At 33.1% G+C, this 18,171-nt stretch overlaps 1 protein-coding gene across 4 annotated transcripts in view; it reads left to right on the top strand.

The window, feature by feature from the left end:
* LOC125060761 (rap1 GTPase-activating protein 1) overlaps positions 1–18,171 on the top strand; it is a 248,782-nt gene that overhangs the window by 124,106 nt on the left and 106,505 nt on the right. For 2 of the 4 annotated variants that reach the window (XM_047665806.1, XM_047665810.1), the window contains exon 2: positions 8,399–8,554. The exons of the other annotated variants lie outside the window; for them this stretch is intronic. In XM_047665806.1, the coding sequence (XP_047521762.1) occupies positions 8,454–8,554 (101 nt within the window). In that variant the 5' untranslated portion in view covers positions 8,399–8,453. The remainder of the gene's footprint in view (positions 1–8,398; positions 8,555–18,171) is intronic. 4 annotated transcript variants of the gene reach the window in all.

Genomic DNA, 18,171 nt, shown 5'->3' with positions numbered 1-18,171 from the left:
CACGATGTTTTTCTTCACCGTTCGAATGCTAAATGCGCACATAGAAAGAAAGTCCATTGGTGCACAGTGGGGGTTCGAACCTACGACCTCAGGGATGAAGGCCGCATACTGAAGCCACTAGGCCAACATCGTTCTAGTAATAATAATTACAAATAGAAAATTTAAATAAATTTAAGAATTTTGGTCCCAATGGCACAGTTCGCCACACTAAAGTTAATGCTGGCAACATTTCATATCTTTATTGCGATACTTATACGTTCGTTCTTGTATAATAAACAACTCTGAAGTTCCTACTATATTCGAATAACCCGAATACATACGTGAGGATACTTAAAGAAACGTTATCTCTACAAACATTAAAACGTAAAACAATTATGTAAAAGTAATTACACATATAACTCTAGTTTACCATATTAATTGCTATAAACCGTTATGAGCATAAAGCGGTGGTTCTTATTTTGAATTTGCGGAAGTTAATTCGAATTTATTTCATAACACATTACTGTCTGAAATACGAAATAAAAAGCTTCGAAACAAGTGATTTGTTCCGGACATTGATTCAGCTTAGCGCGCTCAGATTTCACAGTCACCCTCTTTAATCTGTGGATTATTGTCTGTGGCTATTGATGTATTGATTTTTTCGTCTTTGCAACATTTACATTGTTTTTAATCTGTATGAACGATTTCCAATGTTTTATCTTTGGCTAATGATTTATGTTTCGATTTATTTAACTGCCAATTATTTTTAAATTGTTATTTTCATATCATATGTCAATCAAAGCCTACGCGTCGACCTATCGGTATTTTATAATATATCTATGAGTAAGATTAAAATGATTAAGACATAACTTATAGACAGCCGAATTTGGTGTTGCCATGCTTAACTATATTCGTTTATTAGTTGGGTGTTTTATTAGTCGTATAAACTCGTATAGGAAGCTAAAAACGTTTTCCTTGTTATTCCTTAAATAAATCGTTACTACACCATTAAAATAAAAAGTAAAAACAATTGGCGCTACATCTCGTGGTGGTGTTGATCTTTGACTCGGATTTCTGTATCCGTTATCATTTATTTTTCCTTAATCATCTGTGATCATCTTTTCGAGACTGACACATGAGACTTTTTGGTCTAGGGCATGCAGATTCTACCGCGATTTTTTCTCTTACCAGTATTAATTATGTACCAAGAAAAAAGCCTATTGGGGCCCAACCGAGACTCTAACCTACGACCTTAGGGTTGAGGGTCGCTCATGTTACTAAGCAGATGCCAACTCCTGCAGAATTTTCCACCTAGAATCAAATACCCCTAATAGTCCGGTCAATTTTGAAACCTTTTTTTGATAAAACTTACCGTTTTCGAGAATAATTCAAAAAATAACTCAAATTTTGACCTTTAACCCCGAATAACTTTTATAGCACACATAGGATCGATGGGGATTTTTCAAACTTTATTTGTAATGGTAAACCCCAGCTCTCCACCAATTTTTGGCTCTCCGGGAATTTTTGTATTAAAGATTTTTCAGTTACAGCCACGCTTGGAGTTTGTTTGTTAGTTAGGTTCTAGACTTAATATTAATGTACCTTTTAAAAACCGTACAGGATACCTAGAATTCCCCTAAATTGAGCCTACACTGCTCGCCCAGAAATTAAATGACTGTAAATTAAATTTTGTTCGTTTCACTTTTCGTCCCCATTTGCGCAATATTATTTTCCTTCTGAGTTACGAGTACATAAAAAAGTATATGTTGAAGTTGTGTATAATGTAAATAATTACCACTTATACCACAATTTAAAAGCACTTAAAATTTTATGTGTTCTGCTTGTAATAATTATTGTTCAACATACTATCATCAGTAGTACTAAGCCTCAAGCGGCTGTACACTAAGTATATTTTCCTTTGAAAAAAATTAACTCGGCGCTTGAAGTTTCCTTTCAAATGCGCGATCTTGTCAAGCGATTTTTTTCCAAACAGATTAGGCGAATAAGCATTTAATAACGTTAAAGACCATTCGCATAATGTCTTAATTAAGAACATCTTTGAGAGATAATGAACGGTTGTCGGTTACATTCACATAAGATGAAATCATTTTCATGCATCCGTTCGCTTTTATATGATGAGTATTTATTACCTGTGGCTTTGCTTGTTTTAATCTGGGTTTTTATTTATTTACACTTCGTTGCAAATAAAAGAAACACAATACATAATAAGTAAGTAGGAATATTTACATTGGACGTGGGTGAGGTGGTTGAGGGTTGGTTTTGCTATTTGATACAATTCTTTTCCCTCAACCACCTGCATAGAGTCCGCGCAACAACCTATTAGGTCCGAGCCTGAGACTTCTGTTTCTGATCATTTCTAATAGGCAACCTTATGTGCTTAAAACACATCGTCAACTTTTTGGGTCTAAGGCATTATTACCGCGCCGTAGCGAGAGTTAAATGCGCACTTAGATAGCCCATTGGTGCACAGTCGGGGATCGAACCTACGACCCCAGATGAGAGCCGCATGTTGAAACTACTACCCGTTCACTGCAATCGTATACAACAGTACAATAGATGCAACAGTTGTTTTGGACATTGAGTTGCTTTTCAACAACCAACTTCTTTGAACTTACTACAAAGCCGCATCTCTAGCAAAATCTTCGTTTCGTAGCCATTCTCTCCGTTAACTGTAAAATTATTAGCGCGTTAAAATCCCCTTTCAAAAATAAACTGATGAACGAATTGCAATTGTAGCTTTGCGTAAAATAATTTAATACATAAGTGTTCATCTCAGTACTGTTTTTGTACTTTTAGCGCCGTCTAACTTTTATACTGTTTTTGTCCTTTTTTTAATTTAATGTTGTGTAAGGGGTGCTGTAAGCTTTATCATCGATATTTGGTGATGAAGGAGCAATAGCCAATCTCCAAGAGACAGTTAAACTTGTCAATGTACTTGTACCATAATTCTACCCCTTGGGATTAAATAATTAGTTTGTTTTTTTTAAATTATATCTGATATTTTTAATATAGAAATCAGGCATATCGATCGATTGAGTCTAGTAATACCTATACGTTATTATATAGAACATTAGAAGATAAGGTGATGGATCAATAGCGCCTCTCCTTCTCCAAGGGACAGTTAAACTAGTCAATGTACTTGTGTACCCATAATTCTACCCTACCCATGAGGATTAAATAATTAGTTTGTTTTGTTAAATTATACCTGATATTTTGAATATAGAAATCAGGCATATCGATCGATTGAGTCTTTAGTAATACCTATACGTTATTATATAGAACATTACAGGATAATTTAATTAAAATATGCTTAAACGAAGCAGACGGTAAAACTATTTACTGAGGCCATTAGCCGTCGCTAAGTTCCTAAAATATAGCTTAGTTTGACCTGGTTTAGTCATTTATTCTCAGGTAAATTTGCACATGAAGGGATGTTTAAATAGACCTCACAGAATGTGTGTCTAAAAGTAAAAATAATACTTCAGTCTAAGACAAATACATTACTTATAATTCTTTACATTTATTACTTAAATGTATACTAATATTATGAAGAGGTAAGATTTGTATATTTGTTTCGAGTTACACAACAATTTCAAAAATTCTTAAACAATTAAAATGCTACATTACCACTGAGCGATGTAGGCTATTATTATGTCCGAAACATTTTTAAAAAGTAATGGCTATCATTTCGAAGCTGGAAGATCTCGATAATATATCTAATATTTACAAACATTACCAATAAGTTATTACATGGGTACAAATTGTTCAAGAAAATGTGATTTTTAACTCGAAAAAATAATTTTAAACTACTTGGACGCAGTTGTAGCTGGATTTTGGCACACAAATCTGTCTAGACGAGTTGATTTACGACAGTACATATGTGTGGGAGTGTACGCCTTGTTTGGTTTAGATATAAATATTATATATACCTAAACTAACAATATAACTTTAACTATAACTACAACCGTAATCATGGCTTAGGTAGCGGTTGACGCAGGGCGTGGATCAGAGTACTATAGTAAATATGTGTCGGGATTGTATGTACATAACTGATAGCATATCTTATGTTGATTATTTTTGAGTATTTTATGATTTCTTTTTACCTTATACATTTCTAAAGTTTTGCGTTTTAGTTCAAGTCTATATATATGTTATCCTTAATTGAATTTAAAAGATATTAGACAAATCAAGATATATTGCAATGTATTCTAAAAGCATACTAAATGTATATCGTTTGCTGATATACCACATAAATACTTTGAACGCGCTTCCATCTAAATGAAGCTTAAAGCACATTCATCAAAGGAGTTAAGAGCTTGGCCGTTTCACATTAAAATTCCGTCGTATTGTGTAGTAAAACCAAACAAAACTTATACCTACGTTAAGCGAAACTAATTGCTTTAACAAAAGAAAAAAATACTATTGTTGCCTAGCCATTGAGAATTCTCGTAAAATGTAATTGTGAGAAAGTGTAAAAAGTATTTGTATAAGAGTTGTTGTATTTAAAGAGACTTAGTACTTCGGTCGAGTGTTCGCATACTTTAATATTAATTACAAGTTGACACTTCTTATACATATTTACCATACACAAACAACCTCGTAATGATATGAAACTCCTCCGAATTGATAAACTCCTTTGTTTTTTTTATAATATATTTATTTAAGGTTTTGTCCAAGTTTTCAAGGATTCACTTTTTCAAGTTAGGTAGTTTATTCTTGTAACGATTTGACGCATTTTCGACTGTCTTGTAATAATAATATTTAATTTTTAAAATCATATCCTAATTTGGGTTTGCAAAGGGCCTCTTAGTTAATTTTATAAAAGTTGCTTTGCCCTATTATTTAAGCTTATCTTAATGGTAAGTGTGGGTAGGTAATAATTTTAGTTATTAAACCATGTGGGACGTGTTCTTGATTTGCAAATTCACTTAGCAATTATCGATCAATTATACCCAGTGCTTTAAGCACCTCTTATGTCATTATTACATTGTTTAGCATGTCTTTACATACTTATCTTTTGCTTTAAATAGGCCACATTTGTAAGTATGTTCGTAAGGAACAAAACTCAAAAACTACTGGACAAATTTTAAAAAAATCTTCCAATTGCACGTTAGATTGATTTTTAGTTCGGAATATAAAAAACATATATATCGTTATTTTTAATTGTCTTACTATAGTCTCAGTTTATTATTTATGTTCCTGAAAATTAACAGATTCAATTTATATGTTTAAACTATAAAAAATCGCATTGTTAAAGTTCAGCGTCTCCTGTGACCCCAAAATATATATTTCATATTTCATAAAACTCGACACTCGTTCTTTTACTGTATAAATTATGTATTTACTTTTATTTATTAACAATTCGTTTCTTGTACGTAACCATAATACAATTGACAAAATTAAATAAAAAAGATTGACACTTTTTTTCATTGAAACATATCAATCATACAATGAAATCAGAAATCAGAAATTATTAAGGATTGGTGGCCTTATCGCTATCAAGCGATCTCTTCCAGGCTACACGAAATAAAACATAAATATATACCCGTTTAAAATCGTATTTTAGTTGTCTTAGATAGCCCTATCATGGCGCTTACAATATCTGTTTTGTCCGGCTCTTATCTCCAGTGTCAAAAGGTCGGTACGTCAAAACTACTTCCTGTAGTCATTACTTCGACATTTATTGTTCAGCTATAAATTAATTTTGTGACGATGTGTTTAGTATATTCTCGATTTTGCACTCCTATTTTATACGCGACATCTACAAATATGTTTAAATGTTATTCATTCTTTAAATATTTAATCCATTTCCTAATTATTGTGTTATTGTGCGTATTCAAGTAATAATGAAATACATAATACAGCGAGTGCTTAGTTGCATACCATTTATAATAATTATCATATAGATTCAGAGTTTGTATTTATTAAAAAAAAAACAATATTGTATGTTTTTATTTTTTACTAAATATAAAACATACACAGACACACACCCATACACATACACATAATTTATACATACACACATACCCCATGTGGTTTCCTTTATATATTGTAATGTATTGTATTATATAAGATCTTCTGTCGATCCGAAGTGGTGGAGGCCTGATGACCTGTAACACAGGTACTCTTACCTTTAGCAGGCATCAGTGTGAGAACACAGACTAGCTTTTTCCATAAACAGAAGTAAGAATATAACTGTCACTTCCTTATGTCTTAAGTTTTTGTGAGAAAATAAATAAATACTAAAAGGGTTTCAAAATCTTACACATTGTAATGAATATCTACCTTTAAAAGCACATTTTAATTTTATCAAAGTCATTTATTAAGTTCAAATAAGTAAATATTATTACTAAAAATGATATAAATAAATTTCATACACTTCAAAGATTTCGTTGAAGCCACTGATATGTGTACGTATCGATTTCGTCGATTTTGCGGTTTCAATATTGATGGGTACCATTCGTTTTAACGACGCGTATGTTTTTAATATCCTAATAAATCATACGATTTTAACGATATTCCAACGCAATTGCGGCTCAAATTTGGGACATATTTAAACATAACCCTTTTCCAACATCAGGTGCTATAAAAATAACACCCTTTTTTTAATTTATTTTTTTACAAAATAATATAATAAAATCATAATGTAACAAATGTAACATGCATTATAAAACCGCTGTGGATTGTATAAATGACCGACAAAATGTACTTAAAGACATCAAATAAATACCTGTACCTACCCAAAGCTATCCTAGGGGTAATCTATACTGATTGTTACCTACCCTTTGGACACCCTTACTTAACTAATCTATATGCCTATACTAAATTCATAAATCTGTAATGTTTTGATTTAACGAACATAGGTATAATATAACCACTAGTTCAAATTGAAAGAAAAATGCCTATACATTTATCTGGGAATACTCTAAAGTGCTACATCACACTACGATAACAAAGGTGAAACCAAGGTGCACAGTTAGTTTATATGTATTTATCTTACTAATATTATAAATGCGAAAGTTTGTAAGTATGGATGGATGTTTGTTTCACATAAAAACTAATGAATGGATTGTAATGAAACTTTTACAATTATAGCTTCTACATCAGAATAACACAGGCTACAATTTATAAAGATATTTTGTGATTTGTCTAAAATACCAAGTAAGTAGTAAAAATCTTCCATCGGCGAGCTATTCTGGCGTGCGCTGCCAAAACCGCTAGAGTTACACATATGTAATGTATGATGGAAATGTATATCTTAAATATTCAATATCTTTAGTACTTTTCTACGCCACGCTAATATAAGCCACTCGAAATACAAAGCGCAGACAAAGTCACGGGCACCAGCTAGTTTCTTTATAAAAGAGCTTTGCCGGCAACGCACTGGCGAACCTTTTGACAATATGAGTGACCATGGGCGGTCCACTTAACATCAGTTCATCCTACCAGCTTCCTCCCTGATCTATAAAAAGGGATTATTTCAAATAAAACCGTTTTAATTCCACTGCTGGAATCACCGTTATAGTCGTGACTGACTGTTAATAGCGCTTGGTAATGATTGTTAATTATTACAAATTATCTCAAGCTTAAAATCTACATCAATATAATATAAAGACCACGATAAACACAAGAGAATATTAATTAAAACGATTAAACGGTACATGCGCATTGTCAAGTATTGTAAAAAACAAATTACTGTTTTTTATCTAGCTATTTTCACTTATCTATTTTACAATTAAAATATTTACATTAAAAAGGTCACCTTTGAAAGTGTAGTAAGTATGAAAATAAATAAGAATATTATGTAGAAGTTACGGTAGCGCACTTTAAGATGTTGTCAATGGAGAATCGTAGAAAATTAATTGATGTATCGTTTTCAATTAAGATACTTTACAATCAAGTTGATTGCCCCAAACCTGTAGCATAGCTTATCTTAGTAGTGGATGATCATGTATTTTCGACCCCAACATTACCATTCCAACTGTATTAAATAAAATAAAATGTCTCTGCCTAGCGTGAGTTTAATTACAATATCGTTAATCAATGCGAATTTCTCGTACTGTTATTAATACATATTATGAAGCTTTATATAACATCATTGTCTTGAATCACATTATTTTGTAATGTACAAACTGTATAATGAAACGTACGAAGTGTAACACTGTTTATAAAAGTCTTAGTAAACATTTTATTTCGTGCTTTTGGTATAACAAATACGTCTGAAAATTAATTGTAATTATGTCTATTACCCTACATAACATTATTTCCGCTTATGTGTCACTTGTATGAAACTTGGTTTGTGGTCAATATTTGCCTGTTGTCTACTCATTAGTTTTATTTGGTGCTGGTTGCTTGACTTGTATATAGCTATCGTCAATTGTTTATTTGTTCATTATAGGCATTGGAAGTGCGATTGCTTTGTATAATACTGGGTTGGTTCGGAGAATCGCCGAATGAAGTCGAAAGTAGGGAAGATGAAATATTTGCCGACGGGCGGCCATAAAGAAACATATACCCTGCTTACTGCGAGACGAAGATATATGAAGAAACTCATGTATGTATGAATAATGGCTTTATTAGTTTGACGCTTCTAAACAATTGGTTTATTTAGATTAATCTGTCTATACGATATAGACTCACACTGGAAACTGGAGTTTCCTACACCGATACAGCCTTAAATGTTTACGTGACCAGATCCTAAATCCAGCAGTACCGTCACTTACACTTTATAAAAAAAAGGGTGCGTGTACTTATGTACGCGCGTAAGAAGTTATACTTCTTTGGTATTATTAAAAATAGTTTTTGATTGCATGTAAATAATCAAAGATTGGAAAAGGAGTCATTATAGTCAATAAAGTTCAGTTTACATTTGAAAAATTAAATAAATAAATATTTATTATTATTCTCTTACATTAAGTGTAACATAAATTCTATTATTATTCGAATGTTGTTTTTAAATTATGTCCAATGCCGTAGCATCTTCGGTGGGCAACTTCATTCTGTTAATTTTGTGTCACGGTGTGCGCGCATCGTAAAATTTCACTCTCATCAATTTTTCGTAACGCGCCTAAAGAAGTATAAGTTTAATAAAATATTTTTTTTTAAATATAGCAACAAAGTAAATACAAATAGCTTGTGCCAGTACACAACTGTTCCGTAACTTATATGTTAATGTGTGTGTGAATAGTAGACTAAGTGTGCGTTTGTGTGTGTATACGCATCTAGTAAAGTATATTTTGTGATGCGACATTTACTAAGAACAAGAGCCTAGAATCATTACTGATATCATTTTAAATCTACAAGATATCTTCGTTCTAAACTGCTACCGTATAGAAATAGAAAACGACCGATTTGATTACGCATAGTATTCAAAAAAGGAAGTTCTTAATTCGGCGAACGCTTTAAGACTATGCGAACAATAAATCGGATTTAAATTCTTATGCTACGAACTATCTGTCAGTCTTCAGTTTGAATATTTTCCTCATCGAAATACCTATTAGGGGGCGTCCATAAATTACGTGAGGTGTTTAAGGGGGGGAGGGGGTCGAGTAAAATCTCATTTAATCATAAGTTGGAGAGGGGGGGGGGGGTCTCAGCAAATATCACGCAATTTTTTTCTTCTAAATGAACAAAAAAAAATTATGAAAACAGTTGACCCTAAAGGCCATCTCTGCAACTTCCCGCTAACTCCATACCTAAATGCTCAACATTTCACTTATTTTGTTTGAGTGTGAGCTTTTCGAGCTCAATAGTACGAGTTCTCCGAGCTCAAAAAGATAGCTTCTTACGCGTTTACGTAAGAAACCCACATTTTGAAAAATCTCACGTGAGATTTGGGGATGGGGGAGGGGGTTGAATAAAATCTCACGACATCTCACCAGGGGGGGAGGGAGGTACAGAAATTTTAAAAAAACACCTCACGTAATTTATGGACGCCCCCTTAAACGATATATTATAGTCAAGCAATAAATAATACAGATACGCCAATAAAGGATTTGCAATACTTTGAACGAGTTCGGCTCCCGTTATTTGAGATATTTAATCATGATAGATGGACCACTTGTTATCTATCGCAAGTATTTCAAAGGAACGTGCCTAAGTCTATAGCCAAGTTTGTAAAACAATGATATATTTCTCGCTATAATTGAGAATAGCAATTAATATTCTTGTTGCATTCTCTAATAAATGTTTATCGAAAGCTTAGAAACTTGGGTTTCAGCGATAGGTATTAGGTCGCAATTCGAAATTGCCCTACAACTTGGCATGACAGTTGACAGATGAGAATTGACATTTGATTGATGTTTATATTTTTTGCACGTTGGCAGTATAGTTACCGTAAACTATGTTCTAAGTAATTCTTGATATTTACCTAAAAATAATATTCTATGAAAAGGTGATTATTTACTTTGACCAAACTTACTGTTGTCTCTGGCAGAATGACCAGGGCTATGGAACACGTCTGCTCCACAGCATAATGCTGAGCCAGGGCCAGTTACAACCGCAACACACACACAAAATTATTACTATTTTGTGTGTCTCTGTGTGTAGGTTTCGTTAGTAATAAATGTTACGTCTATGTCTATTCTTACGAATTAAACATGTAGTTGTGCTCTGTGAAAAATCAAACTGACACAGAAATTAACTAAAGTATTTTGTTCCGGGATATATTTCCTCGGCAAAAACGTCGTAATGTAAGTAAATATATAATCAAAACATCCTTACTATACACCTATAATTATATAATGTAGAAACCATAAAATAATCTAAATTATTTCCTCCGCACAATTAGTTTCACTACGATAATGTAAATTACGACTAGCACTAAACATCGATATATATTACTCTATTTACATTTGCCTGTAAATTACGTAGCCTAGTAATATAGCTTATCTCTATTTGTAGCGTTTGGGAACAAGACAAAGTTTTTGAAAGTCATATAAAAGCATCGGTCGTAAAAAAATATTTAGGAAGAAGTATTCGTCAACTTTTTTCGACGCGGTTGAATAATCAAAGAGTAGTTATCACGCATCGTGCAAGTTCGGGGTAAAAGTAAATGAAATTGCAATTTTATGAAAATTTCTTTATTAATAGGTAACCCACCCCGGCTAGAGCAGTGTTGGCCTAGTGGCTTCAGCTTGCGACTCTCATACCTGAGGTCATGGGTTCGATCCTCGGCTGTGCACCAACGGACTTTCTTTCTATGTGCGCATTTAACATTTGCTCGAACGGTGAAGGAAAACATCGTGAGGAAACCGACATGTCTTAGACCCAAAAAGTCGATGGCGTGTGTCAGGCACTGGAGGCTGATCACCTACTTGCCTATTAGATTTAAAAATGATCATGAAACAGATTCAGAAATCTGAGGCCAAGACTTAAGCTGTAGGCTACTTCATTGATCGTCATTTGAAGACGTATATGCCTATCAATCCCAAACTAAACCAAGACCAGTCTTTAGGTGTATTAATAATAACGAAGCATTTTTTATTTCCATTTCCTTAAGTTCCATTTCAAATGTTATTAATATTACTTATAGGCCTATGTATATGGACCCCTCTTGGACGCCTTCTCCTAACCTTTCCAGATCTCTATCATTGCCAGTCTGCCAGTCTTTTCCTGCTATTTCTATCAAGTCATCGGCCCATCTTCTTAGTCTGCCCACTCTTCTTTTTCCAGGTTGTTCCTTCCATTGTTTTTTCTTTAATGTACCTAGACAACAGGGCTACTACTTGTACTATATATATTATGTACAGTAGGTATTGTTTATAGTCAGGGTATTTAGAATAGGTACCAAGTTTCCAAATAGTTTACTTCTTGTATAATTAATACCTAAAGTGCCTAAAAACTAATCTAGACTTCAAAACGGTTTAATTAATTCGCAGCCTTGAATTCATAATGAGTCATTAATATGCCCTAATCTTTTTCTTTTTACATAGCAGTTGCTACTAATGGTAAAATTTGTATAAATATAACGACTATATGTTTACAACCTATAATAGATGACCCCATTTAGTTTGAACTACTTGAGTGGTTATTCTTAAGTATAAACTTTATAACATTCGCGAAGTTCTCTACCATGGGGCTTTATGCACGCTACTGTTTGCTTAAAATATTTGTATCTTTCAGCGCCCCCTGACGATTAGACGCAGAACTATTTTTAGTACCATGAGTTTGGCTAAAAAAAATATATCTGGGAAAATAGATGCTTGCTTCGATTATATTCTTGAAATAAACTACTATAAACGTTTTCATAAAAACAAATCCTTTAAATACACGTTTTATTATCATTATTAAAAAAATACTGTTCGCTACAACCTTTTTAGGTCTGGGCCTCAGATTCATGTATCTGTTTAATCTTATAGGCAATTAGGTGATGCTTGCACACGCCGTCGACTTATGGGTTTTGGGCAAGTTGGTTTCCTCACAATGTTGTCCTCAAAGAATGTCCATCGATGCACAGCCGAGGATCGAACCTACCACCTCCAGGGATGAGAGGCACACGATGAAGCCACTAGGCCAACGCTGCTTATTATCATACAGCACATTAAAATCGATTCGTTCGAGCAGTCAAAAACTTCTATACTTGACGTAACTATTGATAGGTATGTGTAATTAAAAGACTGATTTGCTGTAAGTAAGGGCGTTACTCTGCCCTTCTAATTTTCGAATCTTTCGCACTTAAGCCATGTAATTGGGCTTAATTCTATGTAGTTACAACATTTACACTATTCATTACATTATAACCATCAATTACGTATGAACCGTTATGACACCTGCATTAAACTATTCATAACTATTATAAATGGTATAATAATACTATGTATGCTAATTTTACACCCTCAACGCTGAACTAGGGATATTTGCAAAACACATCTTTGATATAGATTTCTAACGGAAATGATATTTAAGGGGCCTCACGGGGACCACTATTATAGTTTTAGTTTGTGTTTGCATTATATTTTATAGTTGAATTAAAATCCGTGTGCACTTATGTAAAACGCAAATTCTAGGTGCAATACAGCGTCTAAAGGATACTGTAACAATTAGATGGTAGAAAACGTATGTAAATATATAAAACATAATTGAGGTATATATATCCGTTAAAATGGAAAACATGTTTTCTATAGTTTATGTAACTTGATGAATGCTCAAGTCAAAATTGTCTTCAATGTGTAAAACAGATATTGTTTCGCCATAGGACAAACACAGTTTGCAATATATAACAATATAAAAAGATTTAAAATTAGTAATTTTTACGTGTACCCATAAATAAAAATAATAATAAATATGAATATATTTATTTTTATTACACAAGAAAACGAGACGGACACAATAAATAGTTATAAGTGAATAGTTGTATTAATGTAAAAAAATGCGAAGAAAAATTTCGTACGAAATCAACATACTTAGTCATATTAAAACTACAAATAAATTGAGCAAAACAACAAACGCTGTGAAGAGATTAGAAATGTAACATTTTTTGATGATGAACAAGATTGATTTATGATGAAATATACAAAGGTAGAAATTCCATAGATATTATAGTTGTTGAAACCAAACAAATATTCGATTAAATTACCATAAAAGCACCTGTCAACGACTTTGTTATAAAACTACGGGTGGTCGGTGGTTTAATTAATTTAACCTCAATAAATTATAATAATGTAATATTAAATTTTTCTATTCTAAGGAAATTTGTATTATTATGTAACATATCTCCAGATCTCTCGTCTTTACATTCACGTTATATTGGCGTCGTAACTTCGATAGTAATAATAATTATTATTTAACCTTAAACCGTTTGTCGGCTCATTGGTCTAGTGGTTAGTACCCCGAACTGCGAATCCATGGGTCCCGGGTTCGATCCCCGACTGCAACAAACATCACTGTGATGAGCATTTGGTGTTGTGCTTAGGTCTTGGGTGTTTAAATATGTATTTATATGTCTATCTATCTATAATATGTAAGTATATCCGTTGCCTAGTACCCATAACACAAGCTTCACCAGCTTAGCATGGGACTGGGTCAATTGGTGTGAATTGTCCAATAAAAAATAAAAAATGGATTTTAAAACTTGAAAATGCGAAAATATATCCATTTGTATGAACTTGGGCAAATTATATTTTCTAATATCTGTTAGCTTTAATCCATCAATACAAACCCTATCTTCTCTAACGGATCTCACAATCTCTAACGGATATAATCTCTGGTATTCAGTAGTAGTCCATTGAAAAGTTACATTTGGGGTTGCGTTTTTTAGAGGACGCAATTTTATTTATGGAACATGTAGGGGGGGTCAATACAAGCTTAACTCCAAGTTTGTGGGGTTGGCGTGCTTGTCCCCCGGCCGCCATCTTGGATAAAGGGGTCCAAAAACCACGTTTTTGGCTATATCTCCTAAACTATCCATCGTACATAAAACTTGTAAAGACACATTTTGTAGCAAATCGCTGTGTCTACGATTATGTCTATGTAACTTTTTATCATAAATCAAAAATTCAAAAAGTTATAAATAAAAAAGTGATAGCTAGCTACCATTCTAATAACTGATTGATAATATAATTATGTCGAAGATTACCATATCAGCAAGTTGTCTGTGGAATAGGCCTACTAGGAATACCAATAACTAAAATTGTAAGAATAATAAAAATAAAAATATAATTTATTTGGAAAATTTGTTTAAAATAAACGAGAGATCTTAAAAGTAAGGTAAAACTGCTGTTTTGATCGGCTTGTCATGAGCATTGACGCACCTAGTCAACTTTAGAAATAGGAAATATTTTTACTTTTTTACTTATAACTTTTAAAATTTTGGATTTATGATAAAAAGTAATATAGACATAATTGTAGGCACAGCGATTTGCTACAAAATGTGTCTTTACAAGTTTTATGTACGATGGATAGTTTAGGAGATATAGCCAAAAACGTGGTTTTTGGACCCCTTTTTCCAAGATGGCGGCCGTGGGACAAGGGTGGCGACCCCACAAACTTGTTTTTAGCTTTACACTGACCCCCTCTACACATCAAAAAAATAAAATTGCGTCCTCTAAAAAACGCAAGGTAAGGCCTAAAAAATGTAACATTTCAATGGACTATAGGGTTATACTGTAAATGTGATACAAATTTCCGCCGATTATATATTATCTAACGACGAAACCTTAATTCACTAGTAGTTATTTTTATATTTCTATAGCTAAAGTAGAATATCTCAACGTGGAATGACAACTAGTAAAATCGTTAGCAAAGTCACGCGGTGATTAATCCTTCATTTTTTAGTTGTCGCCTTAACGATGTTATTCCAACCGCTAAAGATGTTTCTAGACCTTAGCCACTGTGGCTCAAGCCAGCTAGTCAGAGGTTAGATTGGTCAAGAGTCCTTTAATTCGTAGGAAGAGCAGCACCTCCCTTTCTGCCTTGCGATTCTGTAACTCACTTTACGATCTCACACAGCGGTTTCCACAGCGGCGGTCGCGCTCAAATCAGTCGTGAAGCAGTTATTTTAAACCGCTGTGTGAGATCGAAAAGTGAGTTACAGAATCGCAAGGCTGTACTCTAATGTATGTTCTAGTATCTATGATTTTTCAATCATAATCATAGTATAGACTTATAGAGGATACTACCAAGTCAAAATCAACCAATTAGCACTTCTGAAGATGTAATAGAATATTTATTTATTACGGACAAGTGACTTATGTTCAGTATGGGTCACGACTATCATAAATTTCTTTGAAGTACCTCGCAGGGTTTTGTAGATTTCAATCCACTTAAAACGTTATTCACCACTTAGAAAACGTGAGAAACTATACAGTTATTCGGTACTTGTATCGTTTCTTGAATAAATATATAAATAGTGAGAATAACATCATAATCATGGTGACAGAAACGTCAATCAAACTTAATAGCAAGAGCTGACCATTAACCATTTCTTCCAGATTAAATTATCATATTTGACATTCGGTTCAGATTTAGTTGATATACCGCCATATGTACTCAATCAATCAATTTTATTACGATTTATTTGACAAATTACAGTTATTACGAAAAACATTAAATAGCTACACTTATACACGATTGACAGTCGATACTTAGTGCTTATGTTATGCTGGATGACTATGTACGAATATGACATATGGAAGTTATAGTTCGAGTTACGTGTATCTGTCACCGTAAAATTGTAAAAACCGTTAGATTGTAATCTATCTCGCGAGATTGTAAACTGTCGAAAGATTGTCAACTCAACGTACTGCTTGCAATTTAACGTATTATTATTCGGTAGTTATATGAAATTGTTGGGAAGTAAAATTAATCTGTAATTGACCAAAGAAGTTTGAATGATAACTAAGTTAGTGTAGTACAATCTACCGAATACCGATAACCGATAACCGATAGATTACAATCTAACGGTTTTTACAATTTTACGTTAACATATCTATGTCCTAAGTCCCCTTAATGTAATAGAGTACAAGGTTAACGATTTACCTCACTATATCTTTCTCTCGTCCCCTCATCTGCATTACTACGTTTCTAGGCCTGCTTGGGGCGGCCGAGTTTATGTGTCTGTGGTTTAAGAGTAATCCTTATGTAATACGACCGTTTTTAACGTTAATTAGACGACTCATTGGTCTAGTGGTTAGTACCCCTGACTGCGAATCCATGGGTCCCGGGTTCGATCCCCGGCTGAGGCGAACATCGATGTGATGAGCATTTGGTGTTGTTCTTAGGTCTTGGGTGTTTAAATATGTATTTATATGTATATCTATCTATAATATGTATGTATATCCGTTGCCTAGTACCCATAACACAAGCTTCACCAGCTTAGCATGGGACTAGGTCAATTGGTGTGAATTGTCTTTAAAAAAAAAAAAAAAAAAAAAAAAAAAAAAAAAAAAAAAAAAAAAAAAAAAAATAACATATGAATAGACTTTCAATTTTTAAAGAGAATAATTATCGTGCTCCCAAAAAAGAAGTGACAATAAACGTACAGATTGGATAAATATAGTTTTAAAAAACTATAAAACACGCTTTTAAAGCACATCAAACTAAAAAGTGAAAAATAATTCCTAATTTAGGCTGAAAATGGTAATGAACAAAAAATACTGGTATTATTGTGAAAAAGCGTGGGGCGCTCTGTGCCATATTTTTCGTCTATCGAGCAACTTAAATTTTTTTTTTTCAATTTTTTCAAATTTGATCATTGACAGGTGCGCAAAGTTTGAATTAAATCTGTCCGTTAAAAGTGGGTCAAAATCGAGTTCGAAGGAGTCGGTTACATACATACATACATACAGGTGAAGATAATATAAAGCGTGTAAAAACATTTAAAACGCGCGGTTTTCACTCAATAAAATTAAATAACTTTAAAAAGTATATCTTCTAAAATAGATAGGTATTGATAAATTACCGTCAATTTGTTAGAACGGCATCTCTGACATGCTCCGATGTTATCCTTTGTAATTATCTGATCGCAATTTGATAAAGTGCTACGGCAATGAACACTTGTTTGCAGGTTATTTATGGAACAAAACATCTATCAAGTACATATAGTACAAAATAAGGCTATTAAACATAAAAATGAGAGCAATATCAAGTTCCTTCACGAAAAGAAAGTGTTGCATATTTCAGATGTATTCTCAATCAGTAAAGGTGGCTGTGAAAATAATTCTCGATTAGTTAACTACGAATATTAGGGAGCATTGGGTGGAATACCTAGTAGTCTGGTAGGGACCCTAACTTTAGCTTTAGCATAAAACGTTAAGAAAAGTTCAAAAAATCTTATTTAGAGATGGGTCTGATAGGAATTGATAAATTAAATATCTCAACTTCGTAATAATCAATGGCTACAACCTTTAAGGTCTTCTGCAGATGGTCTTTCTGTATTTGCTTCCGTGATAATTATTTTTTAATAGGCAAGTAGATTCTTGCCTTCTGTGTCACGCGTCGATTATTGAATCTAATTCATGCCGGGTTTTCTTTCATCGTACGAGTGCTAACTGCGTATATAAAATAAAAGTCTATTGGTACGCAGCCGTGATTCAAACGCTTGACCTCAGGGTTAACGGGCGTACTTTCTAGCCACTAGGCCAACACTGCTCGCTAAAAGCGTCGTAGCTGGTTAAAACACTAAAAATGTATAGGTCAATAAAATTTGTCACTAAAATATAAGTGTAAAATTAA

The sequence above is a fragment of the Pieris napi genome, chromosome 22 (genome assembly GCF_905475465.1).
Source record: "Pieris napi chromosome 22, ilPieNapi1.2, whole genome shotgun sequence".
NCBI lineage: Eukaryota > Metazoa > Arthropoda > Insecta > Lepidoptera > Pieridae > Pieris > Pieris napi.
This window is presented reverse-complemented; position numbering and strand designations above follow the sequence as displayed.